The 23,142-nt window shown below is 41.1% G+C and overlaps 3 protein-coding genes across 3 annotated transcripts; 2 read left to right on the top strand and 1 right to left on the bottom strand.

Annotated features, from left to right (window-relative positions):
* The first annotated feature begins 405 nt into the window (after positions 1 to 405).
* On the top strand, positions 406 to 9,149 carry LOC138597953 (V-type proton ATPase 116 kDa subunit a 3-like). The gene is made up of 21 exons (XM_069669561.1): positions 406 to 513; positions 1,449 to 1,570; positions 2,009 to 2,087; positions 2,197 to 2,345; positions 2,480 to 2,575; positions 2,704 to 2,765; positions 2,860 to 2,986; positions 3,095 to 3,177; positions 3,275 to 3,368; positions 3,521 to 3,733; positions 3,821 to 3,971; positions 4,097 to 4,236; positions 4,339 to 4,496; positions 4,606 to 4,696; positions 4,809 to 4,927; positions 5,042 to 5,255; positions 6,596 to 6,706; positions 6,788 to 6,874; positions 6,960 to 7,080; positions 7,243 to 7,414; positions 8,286 to 9,149. Exons 2-21 carry the CDS (start codon positions 1,454 to 1,456, stop codon positions 8,377 to 8,379), a joined length of 2,478 nt encoding a protein of 825 aa, XP_069525662.1. The 5' UTR covers positions 406 to 513; positions 1,449 to 1,453; the 3' UTR covers positions 8,380 to 9,149.
* A 1,058-nt stretch (positions 9,150 to 10,207) lies between these two features.
* mrpl18 (mitochondrial ribosomal protein L18) lies at positions 10,208 to 12,563 on the top strand. Its single transcript, XM_069670052.1, has 4 exons — positions 10,208 to 10,463; positions 10,671 to 10,839; positions 11,264 to 11,498; positions 11,592 to 12,563. Exons 1-4 carry the CDS (start codon positions 10,376 to 10,378, stop codon positions 11,667 to 11,669), a joined length of 570 nt encoding a protein of 189 aa, XP_069526153.1. The 5' UTR covers positions 10,208 to 10,375; the 3' UTR covers positions 11,670 to 12,563.
* Positions 11,898 to 22,717, bottom strand: ssh3 (slingshot protein phosphatase 3). Its single transcript, XM_069670051.1, has 17 exons — positions 22,593 to 22,717; positions 21,540 to 21,706; positions 20,291 to 20,328; positions 20,004 to 20,190; positions 18,966 to 19,081; positions 18,775 to 18,843; positions 17,985 to 18,050; positions 17,611 to 17,793; positions 16,942 to 17,035; positions 16,702 to 16,830; positions 16,407 to 16,453; positions 16,137 to 16,283; positions 15,067 to 15,267; positions 14,766 to 14,961; positions 14,581 to 14,682; positions 14,380 to 14,469; positions 11,898 to 13,310 (listed from the first exon to the last, which is right to left on the bottom strand). The coding sequence occupies exons 2-17, from the start codon at positions 21,585 to 21,587 to the stop codon at positions 13,173 to 13,175; spliced, it is 1,851 nt and encodes a 616-aa protein (XP_069526152.1). The 5' UTR covers positions 21,588 to 21,706; positions 22,593 to 22,717; the 3' UTR covers positions 11,898 to 13,172.
* Between the last annotated feature and the right edge of the window lie 425 nt (positions 22,718 to 23,142).

The raw sequence follows: 23,142 nt of genomic DNA, 5'->3' as shown, positions 1-23,142 counted from the left end.
GTAGTCACTGCTCTTAAAGTGTCTTATTAATGTTTACAGTGTAATCTTACCGAGTCCACTGTGATAAACTGATAAAGGATCAGTCATGAGCACAGCCCTTGTTAGAGTTAAATGAGAGTCATGCCTCTCATTCGATTATGGTGTCGCTTAGCAACTGGTTTGAGCCAACCAGCAACTGCGCACATGACATCTATTCAGTGTGTATGGAAGAATTTTACACTGTAATATTTATCTAATGATAGGCGTTAAATACAACCAACGTTTAGGCATTTTAACCGCCATTTAACTCACTGAAACTCTCGACCTCTTGTGGCCGAATGAGAGACGAACGGCCACCGTCACGTGAGATGCCAGTAACGTGACTCAAACGGGAAGTGCGAGCCGAGCCGTTGAACTTCTCATAAACACGTCTGGTTTGTCCCGGTTAACAGTCACTGGTCTGTCCGTCGGTACGGAGCTGGACAGCCTAAAAGACTGCGGGTTGGAGTCCAGCGGAATTCAGAAGGTAGACAGGTGAGAAATATAAGCATATAGCGTTATTTTGTGCTCAATTGAGATGCTCTGTCCGCCGTTTAAGGACCGCTATTGTCATGACAGTTAATTAAATCTTTGTGGTACTTTTCTTCTTCTCAGCGGAATTTCCCTAATTAGTCGAGACTACCTTTTCTAACATTTTAACTTGAAGTTAATTCCTGTGTTTGATGAGTACATTTCAGCCTAGTTTCATCGGTAGGCGGGCAAGTAAAAACGAAACTTTGCCCTGTTTCTGATGATGATGCAGACCGACATAGGAGAGGTGAAACAGCAGCACGGGCAATTGATTAAACACTATCCCTATTAAGTAGTAAAGGGTATCATCCTCTCTTCATGACAATATAAACCTTATAAATATACTCATTTTCAGTTCATGTACACACCTACCTAAACTAATGCAGTGTGAAACCAATGGCCAGAAAAATCAAACAACCCCCAATATGAATGTTTAGATATTTGGTATATGTTGGAAAAGTGTTAATTAAACTTTATGGTAATTTACAGTTTATTTTTGGCTTTCAAGTGTAACAGTGCAGCTGAACAGCATAAAAAGCTGCAGCCTTCAAAATGTTCACCAAATCAAAATCTCTCTGCAAAATAAAAGCAGAATATTATAACCTTCACAAAGGTAGGATTTACTGCAGAGCCTTTTGTATAATATCAATATCTTCTAAGTGTACTGTCGAGGGATTTTACTCGCAACTGAAAAAACTGTGAGCTTGCCTTGTGACATTGGCAGTCATGCATGCGCAAGAGTGGGAATCCCACCTGGTCACAGTCAGGAGATCTTGATGCTTCCTCTTTCTTTTCAGTTTAAATTTATACTTCTGTATCTTTGCAGCGAGGCTTGTATTATTTGAACTGAAAAAAGGTGCTGTCTGTTTTAATTTCCTCCTCCTCACATATCACTACAGCAGCCATGGGCTCCATGTTTCGTAGCGAGGAGGTGTGCCTGGTGCAGCTCTTCCTTCAGTCCGGCTCGGCCTACAATTGTGTCAGTGAGCTGGGAGAGCTGGGCCTGGTTGAGTTCAGAGATGTGAGTAAATGAAACTCTTGCTTTAGTTCTTGGTTTCATGATCTTGTGGTGAAAACTGAGATTCCACCACAAATCAGTCAGCTGAAGTGTTGCGAGATAGCTTTTCATGTGAAACTATTTTATCCACATTTATGTGATTTTCACAAGAAAACGCTGACTCGATATCAACTCTTTTCCATTTTGTTTTTATTGCTCAAATAACAAACTGCAGATCATTATTCTATCTCTCCTAACAACCCATAGCAGTGTCATTAATCTGTTTACAACTTAATGTGATTATCTTTAACTTTGAAATCTAGAGCAAGTCTGAGCATCGATGAGATGGTTGCTTTGAGTCTCTGTGAGGCACAGCTCAATTTTCCGTCCCTGTTATTGTCATCAGATGATCATGAGTAACCCTGTCACTCTCTTCCTCCCCCCTCTGCTCTCGTGTTTTAGTTAAATCCTAATGTGAACGCCTTTCAGAGGAAGTTTGTCGGCGAGGTCAGACGATGCGAGGAACTTGAGAAAACTTTTAGTAAGCACTCTTTGTTCCCCAACCTGTATTTTCATCCATGCTCTTTAATTAATCTGGTTTGATTGTATTTTCCATTCTCCATTTTTGATCTTCCTTGTCTGCCCTCTAGCCTTCCTGGAGCAGGAGATCATCCGCTCTCTGTCTCCTCCAGTGAAGGGCCCCCTCCCTCCCCCATGTCCGACACCTTTAGCCCCTCAGCCCCGCGAGCTTATTAGCATAGAGGAAGAATGTGAGCGGCTGGCCAGAGAGCTCAAAGAGGTGAGTGCTTAATACAATCAAGGCTGAGATGATGAATCCAAGGGAAGCCTCTATTGTCTCATTAGTACATTATCAGGTTGTACTTTAAGGGGTGACAGATGTTTTTTGGTGTGTGTGTGTGTGTCTCTCCCTAGGTGTCCAGGAACAGAGACAGTCTCCGCGCTCAGCTGACCCAGCTCTGTCAGTACCGAGGAGTCCTGAACAAGACACATTCGCTCACAGCCTTACAGGTGGTTAAAAAAAACCTACATTTAAGCAACAATTCATGCATCATTTGGTACATTTTCTTTGATTATGTTGCTTTAGTGAGAAAACTGTAAGTGAAAACTACATTAACTCATTTGCCTTCCTCTCACAGGCACCACCACCTGTACCGGAAAGCCAAGGCCTGTTTGATAACCGCCAAGATGTCCACCTCAGGTAGATCTCATTTTCTAAAATGCCCTATATGTTTTTTTTTTTTTTATGTTTTCATCTACATTAATACATTTTCACTGCATCTTCTCCGTCTCAGTTTTGTGGCAGGAGTGGTCCATCCTTGGAAGGTCCCCTCGTTTGAACGGTTGTTATGGCGGGCATGCCGCGGGTATATTATCGTGGACTTCAGAGAAATGGAGGATCGACTTGAGCATCCGGACACGGTGTGAACTGGAAGACAGAAATTATAATTCAATAGCAGACTGTGTCTCTGATGGTTTGTCACTTGTATTTTTTTTAATTTTGTTTAATCACAGCTTTTTGTTTTGCAGGGGGAAATGGTGCAATGGACGGTGTTCCTCATTTCCTTTTGGGGAGATCAGATTGGGCAGAAAGTTAAGAAGATATGTGATTGGTGGGTAGACCTGTGCATTAGTTATTTTTATTGTAGCTTGCCCTACAGCAGCGTCTGTTGAACCTGTTTAATACCTTTTTATTTACCCTTGTCACAGCTTCCGCACACAGACATTTGCCTACCCAGAGAGCCCTGCGGATAGAGAGAAAATTCTTCAGGGGCTTGAAGGCAGAATTGATGATATCAAATCAGTAAGTCTGGTGCATATTAACAAATGCACAGAACATACAATCACCATCACCTGTTTGAAATCTGCATCATAGCTAAAAATACTAGAAAAACACTAAATTAATGTTGTGGATCACTTAAAAATCAAACTCAATCTCACTTCCGTCTACTTCAGGTGTTGTCACAGACCGAGTCCTTCCTGCAGCAGCTGCTGATGAAGGCCGTGGCTGTGCTGCCTCAGTGGAAGGTAAAGGTGCAGAAGTGTAAGGCGGTCCAGATGGTGCTGAACCTCTGCAGCCCCTCTGTCACCGACAAATGCCTGATCGCAGAGGCCTGGTGTCCCGTTGCCAAGCTGCCTGAACTGCAAAGTGCTCTGAGAGAGGGAGGGGTAAGACAAACACAGAGTTAGAGATTTTAATTAACATAAGTAATTCATCCGCTTCATTTGTGTTTAACCCTTTCCTCCATCCTGCAGAGGAAGAGTGGCAGTGGGGTTGACTCTTTTTACAACCGCCTGCCTTCCACAACCCCTCCACCCACTTTGTTTCCCCTCAACTCTTTCACTGCTGGTTTCCAAAACATTGTTGATGCCTACGGAGTAGCCAGCTACCGTGAAGTCAATCCAGGTACATTGGCACACCACTAATAGAATTTCCTCATTATGGTCTTAATTAAAGGACTTGTAAGATGTTCTATAGGAAGATCTATTTTTTTTCTTGAAGTTAAGTCTTTTCTCTCAATGCCTCTACAGCGGTGTACACCATAATTACATTCCCCTTCCTGTTTGCTGTGATGTTTGGGGATGTGGGTCATGGTTTACTGATGACTCTGGCTGCCCTCTGGATGGTCCTTGAGGAGAAGGACCCCAAACTGAAGAACAACACCAATGAGGTAGTTGTCACAGAAAGAATATTCATACATATTTCATTAGCACACCGATGTCCTTGAACTTGCATATTAAACATTTAAATTAAATCTTTCTGGTTGTTTCAGATCTGGAGGATGATGTTTGGAGGACGGTATCTCATTCTGCTGATGGGTCTGTTCTCCATCTACACGGGGGCCATTTACAACGAGTGCTTCAGCAGAGGCCTCAGTACCTTCAGCTCAGCGTGGCACGTCAACCCCATGTTTGAGAAAAACATATGGAAGTGAGGACATTTCATCCCTTTAAGCTTGACTTGATGTTTTTTGTTTGCTCCAGTCTCCACACGCACTATTTTCTGTCAACCTTACCTCTTTTTATATGATGTCTTTCAGTGCAACCGTCCTTGCAGAGAACAAATACCTGTCCATGGATCCTGTTGTGCCTGGTGTTTTCAACAGCCCTTATCCATTTGGCATTGACCCGGTATTGCAGTCATACTCTTTACTCTTACTTTATGTCACCTGTCCATTTCTTTCATTCAGTCCTTTGTTCATCACAGCAGCCATCAAAATGTTCTCTCTTTTTTTTTTGTCAGATCTGGGGGCTGTCCAACAACAAGCTAACGTTCCTTAACTCCTACAAGATGAAGATGTCAGTTGTCATCGGTGTCATTCACATGACTTTTGGAGTCTGCTTGTCATTTTTCAACTACTGGTGAGTAATCATGTTGAAACATTTCCTTGTTTCGATTCATATTTGTTCTGACTTGTCTGTACACATCTTTCTTGTTGTGTCTTTGCATTCCTTTCTTGTTTTTGTTTCCTGCAGGCACTTTGGCCGGCTAAGCAGCGTGTTCTTTGTGCTGATCCCTGAGCTGTTCTTCATGGTCTGTCTGTTCGGCTACCTGGTGTTCATGGTGGTCTTCAAGTGGATTGCGTATACTCCCGCCCAATCCAAAATCGCTCCAAGTATTCTTATCCACTTCATAGACATGTTCCTCTTCACAGACAACCCTCAAAACCCAAAGCTCTATCGTGGACAGGTGTGTGGTTCCTTCATTGCTCTGTATGGGACATATCACTTTTGTAATCTACAAAAAGCGTGTACTTTACTTGATAACCTTTCTTTTTTAAGCATGCCATAGTTTTTAAATTGATGAATGCACTTTCCTGCATTCCAGGAAGCAACTGGCTTTATTTAGTTTTTTAAGTATGGTATGAAATCCCTGTGAAGATGCCTGAAACTTACTTGACACATGGATGCCATCAGAGGGAACATTTAGGGTGCTTTCACACCTAAAATCTGTTTGTTTGATCCGAATCAAAGACCAAATTGTTACAATGTTGCATTTTGCCTAAAGTTCGGTTTGTGTTCACACGGCAGCTTTTACCAGTGGACCAAAAGTTTTGATGCATGAGGAAACTGCTGTCTGATTGGTCAGAATTTCCACGTGATAAACTCCCTGCAGTAAACAGAGAGAGAGACATTATTCCACAGTTCGATCAGTTACACTCTCCTTTAGTTTTTCTGTCAACAGTTTGAATACATCTGTGTTCTTGTGCGTTTCAACAAGCATTTGTGAAATTGTTCTGTCAGCCCATATTTCTATTTCCTCATCGCTCCCCCATGTCTTTCCTCTACTCATCTTCCTGCCTGGCTGCGTGGCTGTCTCTGCCAATGTCAGCACCCGTTAACAACACACAATGCACTGTTTATTTGGTTTGGATCGCTCTCTCACCTGCAGTGAACCAAACTCTGGTCCGTTTGGAAGCAAACCAAGACCCCCGTTTTCAGGCGGACCAGAGTTCGTTTGTTTGGTCTGCACCAAAGTTCGAGATTGCTTTCACACCATCCCGAGCCGACCGGACTATCCATCTAAACACACCAGGGTTCAGTTCAAACGGACTAAACAGCTCCGGTGTGAAAGCACCCTTAGTCCCTGGGTTTTAATTTCTGACTATAGCCTGGGAATTAAATAATTCCTCACAAACCTCAGATGTCTGGCTTCCTGAAAACGTCTTAAACCATTAAAATGCTAACACGCAACAGAAATGTAACCTCTGTTTCTTAATAAAAATTATGTAATTTGCCAAAAAGAACAATTGGCTCACTGTAAGGAATATCGATTTCCGATCTTGAGCTAGTTTAAATTTTTTGCAAGCTCTTTTCCATACAATATTTTTTACCTAAAAAAAAATAGAGAGAAATAAAAATGAGCTAAACCCTCCAATAACTATGGCATGCTTTGGAAAGTAGTCTGTAGAAGTTAAAAACATGCTATCTGCAGAACTTGGACAAAAGTGCTTTCCTTCAAAACGGCTCGCTACAGTGAACATGTCGCTTTAAAGCTGACCAGCCGGTCCTGTTGCTCTTCATGTGTAGATTGTGGTGCAGAAGGTCTTGGTGGTGTTGGCTCTGTGTTCTGTCCCGGTCCTCCTGCTTGGGAAACCCACATGTGAATATATCACATTCAAAAGAAGACGACGTCAAATGGTGAGTTTGTACTTGATTGAACTTTATATTCTTCTTTTTAAGGTCTATATGTGACAGATATTTCATTCCCTGCAACATCAGGATGAAGACAGACGTCCGCTGGTGGCTGACGACGGCTCCATCAACGCTCGTCAGGGGGAGGTGGAAGGAGGTGCTGCTGAAGAGGAGGTGAGAAAGAAACCAGAGTTAACTTAATGTACTTAAAGGATAAACTGGATGAATTATTGTGATGTTTAAACTGTGCTCTTTGCAGGAGTTTGATGCTGCAGACGTCTACATGCATCAAGCTATCCACACCATAGAGTACTGCTTGGGCTGCATCTCAAACACCGCCTCTTACCTCCGACTCTGGGCTCTCAGTTTAGCTCACGCACGTAAGTGGAACACATACTGACGCACACAAACAGAATATACACCATCACACTCACATGACTTCCTCTTTAGGCTTGCACATACCGTATTTTTAAATCCAGCCAGTTATTCAGACACATATGATACACTTTTACAAGCACTGACTGAGTTATTTGTGTCCACAGAGCTGTCTGAGGTGTTGTGGGTGATGGTGATGCGTATTGCCCTGAAGTGGGAGGGCTATGTTGGATCTGTTGTCCTCTTGGTGGTTTTCGCCTTCTTTGCTGTGTTGACCGTCTGCATCCTGCTGGTTATGGAGGGACTTTCAGCTTTCCTTCACGCGCTCCGTCTGCACTGGTAAGGAGGGAGGAGACGACAATTAGGATAAATATGTAAAAAGAAACATAATTAAGCAATTAAGTAAAGGTTTCTGCAAATGTTTCTAAACCTGCATTGCTATGTCTATGTATGGAGCATGAGTAATAACCAGACTGCAGCTTTTTGCTTCAATCCACGTTTAAAGATGGTTAGTTATCTAGTCAATTATGTTTGTTATGAGCTTACGTGACAAAAAGGAATAATCAAGCGTGTAATGCACCTCATGAGTCGCACCTAAATCACATAACAAAGTCTAAACCTGTTTGTTTTCATAACTAATGACAGAGTACCAACACATGACTGTGCCCACAGGAACTTTGACTTGGCTACATTTTGATCACATAAGACTCTGCACTGTCATAATTTTATATTATATGCTATAATTCAGGTTTGTACCAGCAATCAACAGACCCTCCTTTTACATAAGAACTCCTGGGATTCGCTTTTCAATTATCTAGATAATTAAGTAATATATACAGAGTACATGTTGAAAATATCCTTTTTGGCTTTTTCAAATGAGTAGTGCAGCTTTCAGGGAAATAATATGATCTTTTGGTTTTTATGGCCATGTGCACATTATATTTGAATTTTTGTTGCGTATGAATGGAGGAATAGATGAAGGTGCTAAAAAGATTTTCAGATGCCACCAAACAAAGTCATGGAATAAAATTTGGTCAAAGAGCTTCTTTTCCTGCCAGAGGTACCATTTAAAAAAAAAAGAAAAAAAAAAAAAGGTTAGAGCACCTCCAAATCAATAATTTATAACTCAAAGACTATAATCAGGTGTCCATTGTAGATATAAAGAGAAATAGATTGTGTTGAATGTTTCCTTTGCCTTTCTGTGTTGCAGGGTGGAGTTTCAGAACAAGTTCTACAGCGGATCAGGCTACAAGCTGAGTCCTTTCTGTTTCTCTTCTCTCATCAATGCATCAGCTGCTGTATGATTGGCCAAACGATTACTTAGGATTGCCAAATGGTTACTCTAACTTATGTAAACTATTGAGTGCTTTGACTCAACTTCACACATCTGAATGACTGTCTGTCTGTCTTAATGATGATATCTATTGCCTGTGGGCTTTGAAACGGTTTGATTCACTTGCACAATGATCATGATGATATGGACTGTTATTTTTGCATCTGTACTATGAGAATGAGTCCCTTAATTATGAATTATAACGGCATATTATGAAATGAAAAAACATACTTTTGTATCCCCTTGCTAATTTTTGTCAGTGTTATGGTACCGATTCTAATTACTCTTTTGTAGAACAAACAATAGATGGTAATCATGAACTTTTCATTGTATGAACATGTGTATTATAGTCATCATTCATGAAAAGGGAAAGACATTAAGGAATATGTTCTGCAGTTTAAGGGAATGTATGATTGATGAATTGGTGTAAATCAGTCCTGTAGGATTCTTCACATGATGGCAGGGAATAATATGAATGATCTTCATGAGCCAAAGATACTTTTACTTCATTGTCTTGTCTTCCAAACACAACAGGTATTTATTGGTAGTAAAGTTTTTTTCATGTGCCTTACTGGGACTGAGTGCTTGTTTATACATCAAGTCTTTTGGACCAAGCATAGCATCCATTATCATGCCACTAATTTACACAAAACTCTGCCCTGGACATTTATCTCCTTTTTTTTCTGACCGTTTGCACTGTACAATGGAACAAAATTTGATTAAATACGATTTTCTTGTGTACTCTTATTGTGATCTTCATTCACTGAACATGCTACCTTACCTGTTGTATAGTCACGCTATTTACTGTGTCAAGTTTGTTTGACTGATCTGTGAAGTAAACAATTGTTAAATACTTATTCATATCATTTACCTGAGTGTAAGTATGACCACTAAGGCCACAATGTTAAATCAGCCCATTGCAAATAAGAAGTCTAGCATTCAAAAATGTATTTCCATAAAAGTCAAAATTAATATCAGAAAAAATACGCTCCTGTGAGGAGTTTTTCGCTGGTTATAAAACAGGCTGATAATAATTCTGATTACTCTGTATGACATACAAAATCAAACCAGATCATCAGCAACAAGATTGATTATTTCTTTAGTTATTTTTAATGCCTGACACAGCAGGCGGGGGGTAGGTGTCAGACGAAGCGATTACCTGCACGCTGCCTTTGTTTACATTTTTCTGGGCAAAAATTGTGTGAAAAAGTGAGTGATATATATGACTGAAAGAAAGCAAGATGTGATTTTTTTTTAAGAAAAACCACCACTGAAGCATGTACAAGACAAAATGAGCAAAGAGAAAATAATTATGGCTTTGTCCAAAGGGGGCGCCAAAATCAACACAACAACACAAACTAAAAGTTTTAAGTACAATGTATAACTAAAACACATTATTCGATTAATGTGTAAAATGATTGGTGCTACTAATAATGGAGCTCATTTTAACTATTGTGTTTGTGGGTTAATTTCTAATATTGAATCCTTCTTCAAAGATTATCACGTTATGCAAAATCTTAATAGGCTTTTAAAGTAGTCACGAAATGTCATATAAATATAATGGAGTAAAAATAACATCTTAAATATGGTGAAATATAAGGTATGAAATGAAATAAGTAAAATGTAAATGCATCAAAATTAAATTTTGGTACAGTGTGTGTTTCATCCACTTAAGAACATTTCACCAATGGAAGTTATTGTAGAGTTTGGACATTAAAACGTTAGACATGTAAGCGGAACTTCTGGAGCGTATGCGGTTGTTTGAGTCAGTGCTGTTTTTAACGTTGCACCAGTTAGCGAACCGGATGTTGTCCGAAAGTCAAAGATGGCGCTTCACATGTCACGGTGAATCCTTAGTAGAGAGCCGAAGTGAAAGAGTGTGACTTCACATTTCAAAGCTAATAACGCTTAGCCGGATGGTGTCTCATATTTAGAGTTCAGAGGTGAACACAGCTGAGGAGGAGGAGATGGCTTTGAACGAGATTAGCCGAACTGTACGTCTTGTATTCGGTCAAATTCAACGATGTCGTCCAATTGTAGCTGCAAACCAGACAGGTAAGTAAAGTTAATGTAACGTTATCATGGTGGTAGAACAGCTTAGTATATAGCTATTAGTCCACATATTGGTGTTGTGCTTATTTAACAGTTAGAATATGTTCGCGTAGTGAACACACACAATAAATATTAACCTCTTGACTATCGACAATTAACTGTCAATATCATGTTTTTGTGCTGTAAAACAACTTGTTTTCTGTTCTCAAGTTCGGTGCCTGAGTCAGGCAGCCTCACAGCCGGAGCCCAAGGCCGATGAAAATGAAGCTGTGAACCCGACCTTTCTGAACAGAAACCCGCGGAACCTGGAGCAGCTGGCTCTGGCTGTGAAGGACCGAGGCTGGAAGACGACCTGGCCCCACCGGGAGTTCTACCACAGGTCTGTGTGCAATGCTTAATGCATACTGTAGGTGCATCATAATAGAAGTCATGTTAAATCAGGTGTTTTACAGTTGATGTTCATCACATTGGACTGTCAAACTGCCGATTTCATTTGTATTTCAAAAATAATGATGTTAGAAATTTTTGTTTTGTGAGAGTACAGGTAAAAGTGTGAACTACAATTTAGAATTGAGCCTACAAAGTGTATTGTTTTGCGTCTGACACGTTCATGCATGTATACAACTCAAATTTGATCTTTTATTATTATTATTATTTATTTTACATTAAAAAATCACACTACAATTATCTACAGAAATTCACATTTGTATCGTCGTGTTAGATAATTTTTATTTTACTCTCACAAGACTCCCCCTGCATCTCTTACTTCTATTTTACTATGTTTGTGTCTTTCATCTTTTCAGGTTGGTGTTTTCTCGTACCCAGCACCACGTGACAGCACAAGTGTTCTCCAGCTGCTCTCCTGACCCGGTGCTTACCTGTTCGACCAAGGAGTGGGCGTTGAAGAAGGAGCTGCCTTCCACAAGCGGCGTGGCCGCTTGTCAGGCTGTGGGTGAAGTGCTGGCACATCGGTGCCAGCAGGCTGGTATCACCAGGATGGTGTACACGGCGATTCCCTGGGCGTACCGCTCTGACGCTGTGAGTGTACACTGCACCAACTGCTGTTAAAAAAATACTGCATGTCTTTCTTCCCCCCCCGCTTCATATTTCTCTCTCTTAATTCTTTTACAGGTTCAGTGTTTCAGGACAGCGATGAAAGAAGGAGGTATCACCCTCAGCGAACCCAGAAGAAAATACATTGGTACCTGAATTTCTGGGTCATTTATCACATCTGTTATTTAATTAAAAGGTCTTCTGTTTCATTTACTCTGCTCTTTTGTGAATAATGGCTACATGACCAGCACCAAAACATGTAAAGAGGATCAAAATGGATGATCGAGGCAGGTTGTCCGTCTCTTGTGGATTAAACGTGAAAAGAAGCATCTCTCCACTGGTGTGTTATTTAATTAAGAAACAAAACCGTTAGTTTGAGTGAAATCTTTTATTGTTCTCTCATGGTGCTCGTTGTAAACAGGAGAGGTGTAGACAGTGGAAAGCTGAACACAACAAGGCATAGAGATATGGAAAATAAATCATTTAAATCAGAATACAGCGTGATGTTGGCTCAGGCAGTGAGAACAGTGTGTGTTGGGAGATTATAAAGTGCATGTTTTCTTCAAAGGTGAGCATGCAGATTACAAGTAGTTTAGCTTTAGCTTGGGTTTACTGGTTAAAAAATAACACCAGCATAAAATAAATTTTCCACATCAGCATCTAGTGATCATACGTGTGAAAACTTGAATAATTTACCTCAACCCGTTAAATGTCTATAAATACACGAGGAAACCCTGAACGACTTGCTCTCACTGGCTGGTATAAAAATACATAACATGCACCAAGGTCATCAGCAATTATGTGTAGATACATATATACTGTATACATTTATATATATGCAGTATGCATACATGCAAAACCTTTGGAAGTCACGTTTATACTGCAATCTAACCAAGTGAGAAACAGCAGAAGATACAAACAAACTGCAGCCACGTTGTAGTAAATCATTAAAAACACACCAGTCATAGAGTCATGTTTCATTCTCATGTTGAAGGCACTCAGACAGCCCTGGTGAATAAAAACAAAATGTATGACATTGGTTCTTAACATACTGACACAATAAAAATTTTAAAAATTAAATATATTCATTGGCACATTGGAATACATAGTTTGGCAAACAGACTTCTGCCATAAAACTGGCCCTGACTTGGTCCTTGATAAACACAGCTTGGATACAGTGAAATCCTCCCATTTGTGGACAGTGTGAAAAAGACTTCTGATGAGAGAGAGGATACATTTACAGCTTTCTACCTTGAATCGGCAGCATACAGCGTCACATTCAGAGGAAAGTAAAGAACAGTAATTGCATAGATATCGTCTCAGGAGCGGTGACGAGAGCTTTAAGAGGGTAAGAAGGGAGGAAGCTACACGGAGGGAGAGACCAGTCTTATGTTGGTGGTGAGATATGTTTAAATAATTTTAAAACACAATAAAACGATTTACACTTTGATCAACAGTGAACCATCAGCTCTTAGAATTATGATATGCAAAACATAAATTAAAGCTTTTATGATCTCTTTAATCTAAAACATAAAGCCAGAGCGCATCAGTGTATAAAACCTTGGCATTTTACCGGAGCACATTTTTCGGGTGTGGTCTCCTTCATCATGTATTTTCTCCCCCTCCTGTAACTCCCTGCTCTTCACCGCTTTGATCTCTTTAGGGTTTGTTTTGGCCTCCGTCTGGCAGGCTTCCTGGTTCAGGTGAAACATCCACACATGCTCTCTGGTGAGTCAGACTCCGTCGCACCTGGCTACGTCTCCGTTGCCTCGGAGACCGCCTCGGACTGCCAGGCAGCTGTGAAAAGAAACAGAGAAGCAATTTGAAGATGTCCCTTGGTATTACTATTGTAACGAGCATTTTTACTATTTTTGCCATTTAAAAAAATAAATCAGTTAATTGTCATAATAATCATAAGAGTTATTAATTATGAAATAATACAATGGTGATTGAGCCTATGGCCCATCTTTGCATTTGCAGTATATAGTATTATTACAGACTGGGTGTCTGTGGCAACATTTGTGGAAAAAATCACAAGCAGTGCCCAGTTAGTGACGCGTTTTCCATCAGCCAGCATTGGTTGGTCTGCCAGAGAGGGTAGGCGGAGCTAAGCGGCTGCTTTTCCGGTCTCTGCAAGTGTTGCAAGTAAACAGTAATCTACTATGGCTGAACAAACAAAGGAAAGATCGATGACTACAGATACAACTTCAAAAATAAGTGATGAAAATACAAAGAAAACTAAAACAATTCAACGCTCGGGTGAAGGCAAACAGTCTAAAGAGGAAAGCGACCGTCAGCGAGGAAAATCAAGAGTTACAATCGTAACACAGGGAGCCAACCGTGGACGTCTGGGTATCTGGGACGTATGCGCCCACAGTTACTGTTATGGCCATAAGGTATCGCCCAATAGAACGAAACTGAGAATTCAGAGATTATAACTTTAAGTTGCAGCCCTAACTTAAACCTTTATAGTCGTTTAACCTTAAATCAGGAAAAGGAAGCTCAACAGCTATCAGCACACTGTGAGCGTATCATGACCTCAAAAGCTTTAATATTAGAACATGTCTACATTTGGAATTCTGGAACTGTATGATTCCTTTGTGTTTGTTTTTCTGGCAATATTGTTAAAAATTGAGTCTTTATATAAATCAAAAGAAGTCCCAAATTTAAAAGGATTTTTTCCTGCAAAAAAATCTGCTTCAACACTTGAAATTCGAGTGAAATTGTGAGTAGCAACTGAACTGAAAAGCTTGTAGAAAATCACAAGACTAAAAAAAAGTTACATGACAAGTACTCAAATGCTTTAGTCCAAGTATGTCACACCACAAGGGTTTCATTTGAAAGACTGGACCTGGACTTTATTTACCTGTCCTTGATCGACATCGTCTAGTTCACTGATGGACTGCATGAGGGAGAAGAGGTTCATCCTGCCGCTGCGATTAACACTTGAGGCCACCTTGCGATGAAAGGAGGAAATACTTTAGTAAAAATAGACAAAAAAGGAGAAGAGAAACAGCTAAAAATGCTGTGTGTGTGTGTGTTTGTGAGAACATCTGTGTGTGCTCACTTTCTCTGGTTCGTTCACTGTGATAACAGGATTGGCGCCTGGTCGTCCCTCCTGCCCTGGTTCCTGGTCGATGTCAGACCTGGGGGTGGGCTCTCCAAACACCTGGGCGTTTGGGAAGATAAAAGGATGAAAAACATCTGCAGGATTTAAAATACTGATGACGTATAATGGATGTATTTCATTACTTCTGTGTCTTCCTCTGAGTCCTCTTTTTCCTCTGGCGTCTCCACATCCTCTTCCTCAGATTCAAGGTCGTCATCATCCTCCTCGTCCTCGTCCTCGTCCTCTGGCTTTCCTTCCTCCCCTCCCTCTTCCTTGCGTATTGATTTTTGCCTGTGGTCTCTCGACTTTCGCCTCCAGAGAGCGCTGTGGCGCTGCTGGCTGGAAAGATGAGGAAACAGAACTAATGTCACATGATGTTGATGTTTTCCTGTCAGACATGCTTTTGTCATATTCGACATCACAACTGATAGACATGAGCCTGACCTTGCGACGAGGATGCCGTTGTAGGTCTGGAGCTGCTTCATGAAGCCTTCGTTGGGTTTGATGATGGACCGGCGGTCTCTGACGTAGTTTAACGCCACATCCAGAGTCCAGCGCTCCTGCTTCATGGCGAAGGCAATCACAGTGGATGCCGAGCGAGAGACGCCCATCTTACAGTGCACCAACACCGCCTGTCCACTCTTCCTGCGATACACACAGAGATCAAGAGAAGCTCAATCAGTGGTTTAGGGATTTCCTTGACAAACAGAGGATAGATAATGTTTTAAAGTGAGCAGAAGCAAGATGAGGCAGGGTATCTGTTATGCTCGCTTAAAATAATGCAGTCAAGAAATGTCGCAAGTCAGTTTGTAGACAGTAGAAAGGAAGGAAGGGAAGGTAGGAGGGAAGGAAGGTAGGAACAAAGTAACTCATAAGTACTAACACTTCAAAAGTTTAAAGAAGTTTAGAAAAACTCTTGTTCACTTCCTGAGAAAGAATCAGATGAGAAGATTGATAACATTCTCATGTGCAAATGCTAAATATGAAGCTACAGCCGGCTTCTGGTTAGCTTAGCTTAGCATAAAGATGGAAACCAGGAGGCACCTGCGAGTCTGGCGAGACAGGTAAAACAATTCCACTTTCATGCAACTCTACAACACCCTAATTAACACAGAACATGTTTTTACACTTCAGATAGGTTAGATTTTCGACTTCTTACTGGCATAACACATTCAGTTAGCACCTCATAGAGTCTCTGCTGGTTGCCTTGCAACTGTTAGTCTAGCAGCTTTAGAGGTGCTAATCTGTGTCCTTATCGATTTCCTGTTTGTCTAGCTTAATATTTGGAAGGCAGATGCAAGAGTGGTAACAATCTTCTCATTAAATCTATGTAAATATTCAACATTTGCCTGAAAGGAATGTAGAAAATCTGCACTGGTCTGTGTATCAATTCAGGAAGTTGTCATGGCGTGTCAGCAAAAATCATTTTAGCTCTGGTGTGTCGAACATTTCCCCTCCTGACTGTTGATATAATCATGAGGTCAAGCACTGGGCAAACTTAATGTGAGGACAACCTTGCAAGGTCGATGAAGTTGAACGTGTCCGTCCAGTGAGACAGCAGGTCGGTTGCCTCCACATCGTACACTCTGATGTTCATATAATTGAAGGACTCTGGGAAAAAGTTGTCAATCTCCCTCGTCACATTCAGAATATAACCAATGCTGAAAAACACACAGAGACACAAACTCAGAGCCACAGTGGTGACTCAGCAAAACACAGTATTACACATGTCATGAGATCACAATGCACAGAGTAAATAAAGTGTTGCACGTGGAAACACTGACTTGTTTTTCTGCATCTCCTCAAAATTAGCTGCGTTCCACTCCGAGCCCTGAGACCAGATAAAGACAGCGAGGTTAAATTGAGAGCACAGGCGACAAAAAAAAGAAAGGGCCGACAGCAACAGTCTTCCCTATCGCTGTTAACACACATGTCCCACAAAGGGGAAGTTACAGTCACATGAAAACATCCTGGTGAAAGCAGATTTCCGTCAGAGCGTTAACTAAGGCACAAGAAAGGCCTCTCTCCATGCTGGTGAAATAAAGCTTTTTATGTCCTTGAAGCTGAGCCATCACTCACCAGGTAAAGGTAGTCAAATATTTTGGAGGGTTTGTCCATCTGAGCCATGGTGACCAGGATCTCATTGTCAATGTACTCCTTATAGGGTCTCATGTCGAAGCCGATCCTGGTCTCCAGGGCAGAGTGCACCTACAGTAGCAAAGGAAAGATTCAATTATACAAACATTTGACCTTTTATATTCCTCTGCCATGCTACACTCTTGTAGTAGCCCAATTCCTCTTTCTGTGTGCATGTCGTACCATTTTAGACGTGAGGTTGTCCAGGTCTTCAGTCCTCATGATGTCTCTCAGGTGCTCTTTGATCAGCCCCTCGTTGGAAACTCGATCTGCAGAGCTTTCAGGACAAGAAAGGGCAGACATGTGAAAACTAGCAGTAACACTTTAAAGGGGGGTATTGTTATAATTTCAAGTGTCATATTTCACTCTGTGATACCCGTGGTGTAGCTTAGCATAATTTACAGTTTAACATTTTTTCTCACACTGGTGCTCTGTGCAGGCCCTCATACAGCCTCTGCCTGAAACGACTCAGTCTGCTACGTCCCTTTAAGAAACCTCCGCCCCTACATGCCCGCTTTCTTCTGATTGGCCAGCTTTCTGAAGCCTGCACGCTGCACTTTGTGATGTCACAAAGTGCAGCGTGTAGAAAAAACTGTGTGAAACATGGCGTTCACAGCAGCCTGCAGACTGAGCTGAGAAGCCTGGGGATTACTCCAACATACTTTTACCTACAGATTTGAAACTTCACCCACGTTTAATCTGGACATCCACCATTGTAACATTATATATACGTCTTAATCTGTGAAACTGCATAATACCACCTTTTAAAATGTATTTACACATTTATAGCAGAGGGCAGTGGCGGGATGTAACTAAATATACCACAGAACAGTTTTAAGACACGTTACTTACCTCTGTCCACTACTGTCCCTGCGGACCGACTCCAGGTCGTTCAGGGCCTCCCACTCGTTGAGGCAGAAGCGGTCCGACTCGATGTGCTGATGGTAGTGCTGGGCCCACTCCAGGCCATTTCCTGGGATCACCGCTGCCTTCACCGCCCGCTCGCAGCAGCCGTGCAACGCCTGTAACACTGACCTTCCAGCCGTGCAGAGGATAATATATATTAAAAAATGTCATAAGAGGTAACAGAGGGTTAGAAATGCAGTAATTTTAAGATTTAGAGCGAAAACTCATGCACTTGATTTAGAAAGTGATGTGCTAGGGGCCATTGAAAAGAATTGAAAGGACTTTAACATTGACACTTTGGTGTCAGCACTTTCACTCACCACATGGTTTGCATGGAAACTGGCTTAAATATTCTGATCTCTTCAGCTGAGGTCACGCTGAAACCACTGTGGAAAAAAGGTCAGAAATATGAGCTACAGTTACGTCAGAGATAAAGAGAGAAGTGAGACTGTAATACTGATAAGAAGCATTATGGGACAAAGAGAGAGATTAGTAAGTTATTCGGTGTGAATTAGTGATAGTTCTTGTGAAGAGAGTGGAGCATGAACATGTGAGGACAGAGAGAGAAAAATTAGCACGGTTGGAGGTGTGATCCAGCCTGATGAGGGTGAACATGAGTGTGTCAAAAGTGTCACACCAACGTGTGATGGCAGATTAGTTAAAACACAGCAGAGCTACAGCGTGTTAGCGCGACTGCATTAAGAGCTGCTAACTCAGTTTTACAGCTCCTTTCTCTATATTCATCACAACAATCATTGGCTGAGGAGTTTCAACATTTATACCAAACACTATAATAAGTGGCCACAAGCCAAAAAGAACTACATCACTGAACATTTGGTACTGACGCAGAGGGAAACAAACACCACTCTACTTTGATTTCAATGCAAAAACACATGATCTCCATCTTATGTAAGGGTCTGAGGGAGTGATAGGAGCAGTTGTAATTTATTGAGAATGATTCGGCTCCATAAATAGACACATTACTCATTCACATTATCTCTGGCTGGTGTCCCAGACATCAGACTGCACCTTCTGTGCTGCAGCCTCACAAAATCCCTGCCAGCACTCTTAAAACTCAATCCTCATTCGCCCTTTTGAAAGGTTACTTACCCGTCTCCGTCCAGATAAACCTGTGTGTCGCTCCACACCGGCAGAACCAGGCCGATGGTGCACTGATCACTACAGAGACAAAGGGAGGACACAGGACTTGTCAAAGCTGAACCAGAACTTATTAACCAAATGGACTTTTCTTATCTTGAGCAGCCTTTGTGACACGTTACACCAGCGTCTTGGTTACACACCTGTCCGAGTTGGGGAAATCCATGCCCAGCAGGATGCTCTCCTGTTTGTTTCCAAGAGTGGAGACGACAATCAGATACCTGACTCTGACCAAGCTGACCGACTCCAACTGCACCGCCTGCATGGCAAAGGACAAGAACGATGTGAGAGACAGAAAGGAGACTAAAGACGGGAAGAAGAAGAGTAGCCGGTTGTCCATTAATCCAAATAAACCTGTGTGATTACACACAGTGCACAACATCCTGCACAGGGTTTGTCCCCTGGCCTTCCTGGGAAATGATAAAAATCAAGGAAGTCAATATTGTTTTTACAGAGAAACACTGGAGCTGGCATAAGTCCTTCTAAACGACCATAACTGTTTTCTTTCTACTATTCATACAGCTTCTGGTTTACACATGAGCAGTCTATCCCACTCAACCACTGGTTATTACAATAGATGGAGGTAATAAAGTAGTAATGGTGAGTTCAGGTCCTTGTGAGAACCTCTGACTTTTGGATCTGACAAGTGAACAAAACATAATAGTAGGTATTTAAATGGGTATTTTATGATTTTTCATTTTTGTTTTATTTAATTTTTTAAGATATAATCTCAGCTGTAATTTAACAAAATATATAGCTAACTAACCTGTTACTGTAATGGAGCAACACAATGAAGAACATGAATCCAGCAGCTGCCTGCAAAACCAACTGGTCAATCTCAATACCTGTAAATGCTTTGGAAAGCATCAATGATGTGCTGTTTCAGAGTAATGGCTGAAACATGCAGAACTACCTGTGTAGTTTACTTTCAACTTTGATAGTCTACAGCCCTGTTGTCTTTAACAAGTTGCAGAATATTATTATGGAATTAATATAAATTATTTTTAAGGTAAGGTCGCATGATACGAGGGATACTGATAGCAGAAACACTGAATTTTGTCAACATGACACTAACAAAGAAACCGTTGTTAATGTAGATGTGTGTGTGTGCAGATACCTGCCTCACTTGATTATTAACAGTTTCTACAATAGAACCAGACTGAACTCAGCTCGTTCCTCACCAGCTTGATGGTATCCTCTGGTCTGAGCTGTTCCACCATGGCATGAATCTGCCTGTGCCGTTTGTCTGATGCTTCATCGCCTTCCTTTGCAGGAGACAGTGGAGGGGGAGACTCCTCCTCGTGAGGTCGCTCCCTCTCTCCCTCTTCTAGCAGAAGGACAGCCCCCTTCACGAGGGCAAAGCTCTCCCTACAGATAGACAGAGATTCGTTAGTATAATGCTGTCATCTATTAACTAGGAATCACTTTGTGTAATTGTAATTCAAAGAAAACACAGATGTATATCTACCTTTTCTGAAGTCTCCCTCGTCTTTGGAAGGTTTCATCCTTAAATAAGAAAATTACAAAAAAATATGAACCCGCTGTTGTGTTTGTGTGTGATTCAGTTTTTGTGCCAACGCAACTTTTTTAAGTAACGAATATGATTTCTATAATTTTCATTTTATTACAGTATCCAAAAGACTTAAACATTTCTGTTATGCAGGCTGTTTGAAACTTTGAAAAAGAGTTGACGTACTCACATCTAATAGAAACGTCTAACTAAGCAGATGCTGGAGATGTAATTCACTTCTTAAAATGAGAAACGGTGTGTGGACACTATTTCTAATGCTGCTGAAAGGGCACATATCTAACTGGACACAAGTGGCCGGAAAACATTGTGTAATTTGTTTGGATGAAATGTGGTGCAACATAGATAAGATGCAGTGGAAGACTGAAGTGAGGAGACAGATACAAAGAGTGATGTGTGAGCACACAGGAAAGAAAGGCACTAAGGGGGGGGGGAACAAAAACAAACATATATGCTGTAAAATATAGAAAGATAAGAAGTGAACGAGTGCAGGAGAGGGAAGGGAGAAAGAAAAGAGAGAGAGAAGAAGTAGTAAGAAAGTTTTAGGGGGAAAGAAACTTGAGACAGTAACATTACCTGTTACGCAACTGACAAGTCCAGACAGAGTCAAGAAAAAAAAAAGAAATTAAAGAGGAGAAGTGGGCAGGAGCCAGGAGAGGAACGATGGGGGTTTGAAGAAGAAAAAAAGGGAGAGAACACAAGTTAAGATAGCAGAGTGATTAGACTGTGAGACGAAATATGCAAATAATGAGACCCACAATCCGGTCGTTTAAGTTGGCAATGACAAAGACCTGAAGAAAAGCCAGTTACATTTATGATAGAGATGATGAGAGTTAAAGAAAGAGGCTGATGATACAGTGTTTTATGACTATATGTGTGCATTAAACTATTACAGTGACTGTGAGGATTCAGACAGACAGAAGGTGATCTAATCACGCTCTAAATCCCTGATATCTGAGTCATGTTTAGTCTGTAAGCTCATCAATGTCAATCACATCCCTGAGAACAGCCTCATGATCAGGGAGTGATAATGTCCACAAAGGCACACCAACTTCTTTTCATGTAGAACTTGGTGGGTCCTGCATGAACAGTGGATCATTCTTTGTAGAGCAAATGAACTATCTAACTTTTTAATGCAACATGCCCATCTTGTTTATGTACAACAAGGCATGGACGAGGCTGAACTCACAGGAGCAGTGGAGATAGATGGGATCCTATGTAGGGTCAACAGAGCCATGGCACAGTACAGGTATGCCTCCACTAAACCTGCTGCTGCTGCTGGCAGGCTCAGACAAGCTCTGCAGGTTCCTCAGCCAAAAGTGTGCAGAGGGCGGGGCGAACGATGGGATTTTCTCTCTGAAATCACACAAGGATATTTAATTAGAGCCAATAAAAGAAACCTAATTCCAGAGATTCCAGCAGATGAGTCAGAGGACGAGAGTAAAAAGTCTCATGAATGGAAAGGAATAGATTACAGGATTGTTATGTAGTTGAAAATCCCACATTTTATCTGGTGATTTCATCTATAAAAGGTTGCTCAACTGAATTTCTAGAAAATGCAATTATGTTTTCACCACGCATACCATTCCACGATATACAATTACATGTAATGTAATAACGGATTTTGCATTCCTTTAATGCCACACAATGTTATTGTGTATGCAATAAAAACAAACACACAAAAACAAAAGACTAAAAATTAAGATGCAAGATAAAATACATGGTCTTGCACTCATTAGATGGAGCTTAATGATTATTCATAAATTACAGTCTTGCATAAAGAATGTGACTGAAGATTTTTTTTTTAAAATACATGTGGGAGAAATGTCTGTTTTCAATAGCTTTCAAGGCACATACTTAAGCCACCGAATCAACCTTACTGAAGTCTTCCCATAAATGGCATCTTGAGTGTGTGGACTGCTGTCCATCAATATGGCATTAGTAGTGTGGTAACGCCTTCATTATATGGCAGCAAGTATGTGATATGGCTTCAGCTCGCTGCATGCAGATAACACGCTGTTTAGTATCCTGTTATTGTGAACAGTTGAGTAATCATAAAAAAGTGATTTAAATCTGCATGACGAGCTAAAGACAGACCGCCGATCGTTACTGCAACAAACCACAAACAATGTAGCCTGTAACAGGCAGTCCAGGCTAACAGCTGACGATAGAGTTAGCCTCCGCTGTGTCCAAGACAACATTTAAATTCATAGAAATGTCCCCCAAAAGACAATTTTCTCACCTTTTCCACACTTGGTCACCGCTCTAATTTCCTGCTTTGAAGGCTACTTGTTTCTCAAGCACTGGGTGCTCCGTAATTCCGCCCTCTGTCGCTCTCGAGGGTGCGGACTTCACCATTTACAGCTCGGCGGCTGCCCCAGAGGAGGAGGAGAGTTTACACTGAGCAGAGGCAGCCCGAGCGCGAGGACGGAACACTGCAGGAGGGGACAATTACGTCATACGCAGACAAGCTCGAGCTACGTCCACCATTAAACTTCAATAATAATAATAATAATGATAATAATATGTACATTACTCTGAAATGGGCCCTCCTAGAAAATTAGAGCTTTTAGTTTTGTACTCATGGGATATTTTTATACTTATAGTATATTTGGATACACATACGTGTGTACTTTTCCGCTGTATAGCAGAGTACTTCTTAAAGGCTAACGGCGTATTCCCCTACGAAATATTTTTGTAATTTTGGAATACAGTAGCTGATTTAATGCATTTATTAATTTCCAAAATTGCTGGCTGTTGTAGATGTTAACCTTCGTGGCTCAGAAACTAAA

Source organism: Semicossyphus pulcher, unplaced genomic scaffold, assembly GCF_022749685.1.
Source record: "Semicossyphus pulcher isolate SPU_LCO1_2020_fin unplaced genomic scaffold, fSemPul1.0.p SCAF_2, whole genome shotgun sequence".
Taxonomy (NCBI): Eukaryota; Metazoa; Chordata; class Actinopteri; order Labriformes; family Labridae; genus Semicossyphus; species Semicossyphus pulcher.
Note: the sequence above shows the minus strand (reverse complement) of the source record. Positions and strands in the feature narration are given on the sequence as shown.

Excerpts from the sequence above, each read along its gene's own strand:
- LOC138597953 (XM_069669561.1), top strand. The coding sequence starts at position 1,454 with ATGGGCTCCATGTTTCGTAGCGAGGAGGTGTGCCTGGTGCAGCTCTTC. Across the intron at positions 1,571-2,008 it reads GCCTGGTTGAGTTCAGAGAT|TTAAATCCTAATGTGAACGC; the intron begins GTGAGTAAATGA and ends CTCGTGTTTTAG. Across the intron at positions 3,178-3,274 it reads GTTAAGAAGATATGTGATTG|CTTCCGCACACAGACATTTG; the intron begins GTGGGTAGACCT and ends CCCTTGTCACAG.
- mrpl18 (XM_069670052.1), top strand. The coding sequence starts at position 10,376 with ATGGCTTTGAACGAGATTAGCCGAACTGTACGTCTTGTATTCGGTCAA. Across the intron at positions 10,464-10,670 it reads TGTAGCTGCAAACCAGACAG|TTCGGTGCCTGAGTCAGGCA; the intron begins GTAAGTAAAGTT and ends TCTGTTCTCAAG. Across the intron at positions 10,840-11,263 it reads CACCGGGAGTTCTACCACAG|GTTGGTGTTTTCTCGTACCC; the intron begins GTCTGTGTGCAA and ends TCATCTTTTCAG.
- ssh3 (XM_069670051.1), bottom strand. The coding sequence starts at position 21,587 with ATGGCTCTGTTGACCCTACATAGGATCCCATCTATCTCCACTGCTCCT. Across the intron at positions 18,051-18,774 it reads GTTTATCTGGACGGAGACGG|TGGTTTCAGCGTGACCTCAG; the intron begins GTAAGTAACCTT and ends TTTTTTCCACAG. Across the intron at positions 16,284-16,406 it reads GAGGAGATGCAGAAAAACAA|CATTGGTTATATTCTGAATG; the intron begins GTCAGTGTTTCC and ends TGTGTTTTTCAG.